This window comes from Coniophora puteana (genome assembly GCF_000271625.1).
Source record: "Coniophora puteana RWD-64-598 SS2 unplaced genomic scaffold CONPUscaffold_55, whole genome shotgun sequence".
NCBI lineage: Eukaryota > Fungi > Basidiomycota > Agaricomycetes > Boletales > Coniophoraceae > Coniophora > Coniophora puteana.
In genome coordinates, this window is record NW_006913107.1 from 114 (window position 1) to 4,774 (window position 4,661).

The 4,661-nt window shown below is 52.6% G+C and overlaps 1 protein-coding gene across 1 annotated transcript; it reads left to right on the forward strand.

The window, feature by feature from the left end:
• Positions 1–941: 941 nt before the first annotated feature.
• CONPUDRAFT_113954 (MFS general substrate transporter) lies at positions 942–3,611 on the forward strand. Its single transcript, XM_007777779.1, has 15 exons — positions 942–1,159; positions 1,244–1,333; positions 1,386–1,466; positions 1,517–1,556; positions 1,620–1,686; positions 1,758–1,845; positions 1,915–2,182; positions 2,332–2,406; positions 2,532–2,649; positions 2,727–2,743; positions 2,827–2,902; positions 2,976–2,995; positions 3,062–3,071; positions 3,123–3,191; positions 3,254–3,611. The coding sequence occupies exons 1-15, from the start codon at positions 1,070–1,072 to the stop codon at positions 3,540–3,542; spliced, it is 1,398 nt and encodes a 465-aa protein (XP_007775969.1). The 5' UTR covers positions 942–1,069; the 3' UTR covers positions 3,543–3,611.
• The last annotated feature ends 1,050 nt before the right edge of the window (positions 3,612–4,661 follow it).

Below are 4,661 nucleotides of genomic sequence, written 5' to 3' on the forward strand. Positions count from 1 at the left end.
TCATGTACTTATATTCGGTCCGCCCATTTAGTGATGGAACTGCACGCTGGACAAGTGCGCCACCAGCCGATCACAAACCGATCGCGAATTGCGGCAATTGCGGTTCGGCTAACTCCGCGGAAGCTGATTCGCTGCTTTGTTCCTCCGAACGCTCATGTGTTCCTTACCCCGGACCCGCTTTCGCCTGCAGCACCTGACGATCAACAAATTCGGTGAGCGAGCAGAACATTCTGATCGGAATGCACGTAGTGACGACATTATTTGCTTCTTACGTCTCTGGGTGAATGCAGATGGCTTCTGCTCTTCCAATGAGCCGGCCAGCCACCGCATTTCGTCAGAGTGGCGTCTGGGGTTTTGATAAACGTACGCTCATGTGACGAGTGCTGCTGGCTCTTGCTATTGGCTTCTTGAATCTGTACCTTGCAACTTCACCCAGTTTTTCTCATCAGGAACCGGCTACACGCCCTGCATACAGTTCCACGAGCCGATTTGAGCTCGAGAGGGTGCTTCTCCTGCTAGTAGCGCCGGTGGATCACCACAAAAGTATCTTCCACAACCAGCTTCTGCCTTCGGCTGCATCGGCTCCCACATCACATGCGTATCATAGCTCACTCTCGAGCGGATCCATCGATTGTTCTATGGTTCACCCGGACCTCTGCGCCGTGTTTCTAAACTAACCAGCAGCCATCCCATCCTAACAGGGTCACGTCCTAACAAGGACCGTGGAGCGGAGTCCACAGAACTTTCGCTGGGCCCCCATATATGCGTCGTTTTTACAGCTCTAGCAGAGCGCTAGTTCTCTCCTTCTCCCATTCTGTCAAGCTCAGACCCATAGACTGGGTTCCACCACAACAGTCCCGTCATGGCCGCGTCCGTCCCGATGCCCACGAGTTCGCCGACGTCTTCGACGCGCCGGATTTCCGAGAAGGGGCACGAGAGTCGTGTTGAGAAAGGCAGTGTCCCTGTCGGTGCGAAGGGCAAGGGTGAGGGCGAGAGTGAGCCTGAGATCGAGGAAGGGGAGGTGTTCAAGCCGCACGTCGACACGTCGGGCATCAGCGAGAAGAAGCTGATGCGCAAGATTGACTCGCGGACGATTCCGTGGCTCTCGTTTCTCTACCTACTCGCGTTCCTGGACCGGTCGAGCATCGGGAATGCAAAGGTGCGTCGCATCGCTGCTCGGACTGTTCCTGCCGGGTACTTGGTGCGTGTCGTTGGCGAATTCTGACGGCGACGTCCTTCGTAGCTTTATGGAATGGAGACCGACCTCCACATTAGCGACACAAAGTATCTGCTCGGTCTCACCATCTTTTTCATTCCCTATGCGATCTTCGAGGTAAGCCAGGAATATTATGACGGCATCCCCTTGTGTCAACTCCCCGTGCTAGGTCCCGTCCAATGTCATTCTCAAGCGCCTGAAGCCGTCCGTGTGGCTTTCGGTGCTCATGTTACTATGGGGTGTCGTGATGGTAAACACAATTTCTCCGTGCGCTCTCTCATGACACTGACGTCCACGCAGACGGTGCAAGGTCTCGTTCATAATTACGGTGGCCTCATGGGTGCGTTCTCTCTCATGTCCTCGGCGCGGCCTGCCAGCACTGTACCTAACCGGCTTAATATAGCGATCCGATTCATGGTCGGTACCTTCGAAGCTGGGTTCTTTCCTGGCGTGAACTACTATCTTTCGTGGTCAGTACAATCTTATCCTCGCCGCACCACACCGCATCGTGCTTTGCTGATCCAGACACACGTCCGCGTAGCTGGTACAAACGCTCAGAGTTTGGCATCCGGGCCGCCGTGTTCTTCTCCGCAGCGACAGTCTCAGGCGCATTTGGCGGCCTCCTTGCTGTGAATTCTCTTCCCTGATTTTGCCCTTTTTCTTTTTTCTTTTCCGTGCTTTAATACCGAAATCCACAGGCTGGCCTCTCAAAAATGGAGGGCGTTGGCGGCAAAGCCGGCTGGTCGTGGATCTTCATCATCGAGGGGCTCGTCACCGTCGTCGCGGGTGCCATGTCCTTCTGGATCATCGTCGACTTCCCAGAGGACGCCGGGTTTCTCTCGGAGCCCGAGCAGGTGTTCGTCATCAGGCGGCTGCAGGGCGACGCCCAGTTTAGCGCGGCGGGCGAGAAGCTCCGATGGAAGTACATCGAGCAGAGTTTGGCGGAGTGGAAGACGTATCTGAGCAGTGAGTTTTCGTGTCCCTGGCTTTTCTTTCGGTCTTTCGGGGTGGGGTGGCAGCGTGTGGCTGTACTCGGGTTGGGAACGAAGCAGCTGATCGTTAATCTTGTCTGTCGTTCTCGTTGACCTTCGTGCGTCGGAAATGTGCGCGTGCAGTCATCGTGTACGCCGGCAGCGACATGCCGCTGTATGCGTTCGCGCTGTTCCTTCCTAGTATTGTTAGCGAGGCAAGTTCTCTGTGTTCTGTATATGCTATCAGCACTGAACTGATCTTTGTCTACAGCTCGGTAAGCCACCTCTTTCTTCCACCGTTGAAAAGGGTCTGGGGAAACTGATCATGCGTGATCTAAATTCAGGGTACAGCGCCACCCCCGCGAACCTGCTCACTGTCCCGGTATATGTTCTCGCCTGCATCTGCACATGTACAGTCGGCTTCCTCGCAGACCGATACGGCAATCGAGGACTCTGGAACTTGTAAGCGAGACAATTCCGCCGTGCCGTCTTCTTCCACCCCTCGCTGACATACTGCTGCTTCGCGCTTCTTCCTGTAGCAGCTGCCTTTGTATAAGTGAGAGCGCACGGAGCCCTTCTTCGAAGAGCTTCGATTTGCTGATCATGACATCTTTGTCCATAAACCTAACCCAAACCCAGGTGCCGCGGGATACATTATTCTTATCTCATCTCGGAACGCCACCCTGTCGTACATCGCGGTATATTTAGCGGCCTGGTGAGCTCTCGCCCTCTATTTTGCTCGTTTGTGGGCCACGGACGTCGGTGCTGAAAGAAGTTTTTGGCGTTAGTGGGATCTACCCATGTATACGTGAGTCGTTCCTGTGGAGATGCTTATTAGTAGCTCACCTGAGATAATCTTCTTGATCGTGTGCAGCAAACACGGTGTATGTCTTAAAAGTTGTCAAAATGTCTTTATTGCTGAACCATGTTCACAGAGCGTGGGTATCGAATAATGTCGAGGGAACATACAAGCGGAGTGTTTCGCTTGCTATGGTTATATCATGGTACTTGTGTTTGCATGGCATTCCAAGAACGTATTGGCTTATGCTCTAAATTTGTATGTTAGGGGAAACATCCAGGGAGCCATCAGCTCCAATGTCTACAGAGCTAATCAGACGCCATGGTATCCCCTCGGCCACGGGCTTGTGCTGATGTACATCGGCTTCGGTCTAATTTCGACTTTGTGCCTAATATTCACTCTCAAGACAGAGAATGCCCGGCGCGACAGAGGTGAGCGCGATGAGGTGATCGAGGGCACCGAGGGCGGCAGCGAAAAGAATGGCATGTTCAGCTCTGTCAACGAGGCCAGGCGCGAAAAAGGCGATAAATGGAGCGGGTATAGATACACTCTTTAGAATAGAAGACGATCCGGAAAGCTCTCGCAATGCTTTGCATGTAAGTTTAGTGTACATGTAATATTACTCTATGCAGTCTAAGAGGTTCTCATCGTCCAGGTCACGTTCGAAGTTCGAACGAATCGTGTGCGTTGTGCACGTCCAACGTGGGATACGGTGGTTGTATGCGGCCCGCAGATTGCCAACCCATGATGCCAACACGATCCAGACTGATCTCAGCGGTCTGGAGTACGAGCAGGTGGCCGAGGTCAGAGGAAGCACGTCGCGGAGGCCACGATGCGGCGTTGAAGGGGATTTAGACGGGTCGCTCAATGTCCTGTTCCGCTTCGTGTCGTCACAAGCCCCTATTCATGTCCCGTCCGCCCCATTTTTCCTTGCATTCTCCGTGTCCTTTGTGGTCTACGTATGCCTCTTTGCGCAGACGTGCGATCAGAATTTCATGAATGTTTTCATCTCGCAAAAGCTGTAGAAAGCTCCAGTGTTTCTAGCGCCGCCAATCAATGGGTGGGGCTGAAGAAGACAAAGTGAACGTGATGCACTGCTCAGAAGCGGTCGGCAGTCGGGACGAGGGCAACAGCCAAGAGTGTTGCTTGGCGACCCAGACTTCATTTCCGAGTCCCTTTGCTGTTCGTAACGTTCCGATTGACTCGATACACGGCCGTGCGAGGTCGAAATGGCTAACATCTGGATTGGGGCGAAATCGGAGCGAAATCGGACTTGGTTCGTGACCATGTCTGGTAACAAAGCGGTCCGGGATATAGGAGCCCCATTAGTCCAATATACCGTTACTCGTGAATGCTCGCCATATGATTCAGAATACCCAGCGATATGATGCGGATGTCCGTCCGAAATGGGTTCGACAATATGGTGTCAAGTCCCATCCTCCAATAAGTATAGTTTCTGTTCGGATGATATGCACACTACATCATGAAAAGGATATGCTATTGAGATACGAGCTACAATGTAGTCCATATACTAAGATGGATTATGCACGCGAGATGAGACTTCACTGATGATGTACATACCAAGCTAACTATATGTGTTGTATGTCTGCAGGACCATCAGCTACGTATATAGTCTTACCAATATATAGAACAATTAGACATCAGCTGAGCCCGC

Excerpts from the sequence above, each read along its gene's own strand:
- CONPUDRAFT_113954 (XM_007777779.1), top strand. The coding sequence starts at position 1,070 with ATGCGCAAGATTGACTCGCGGACGATTCCGTGGCTCTCGTTTCTCTAC. Across the intron at positions 1,160-1,243 it reads CGAGCATCGGGAATGCAAAG|CTTTATGGAATGGAGACCGA; the intron begins GTGCGTCGCATC and ends CGTCCTTCGTAG. Across the intron at positions 1,846-1,914 it reads CATTTGGCGGCCTCCTTGCT|GCTGGCCTCTCAAAAATGGA; the intron begins GTGAATTCTCTT and ends CGAAATCCACAG.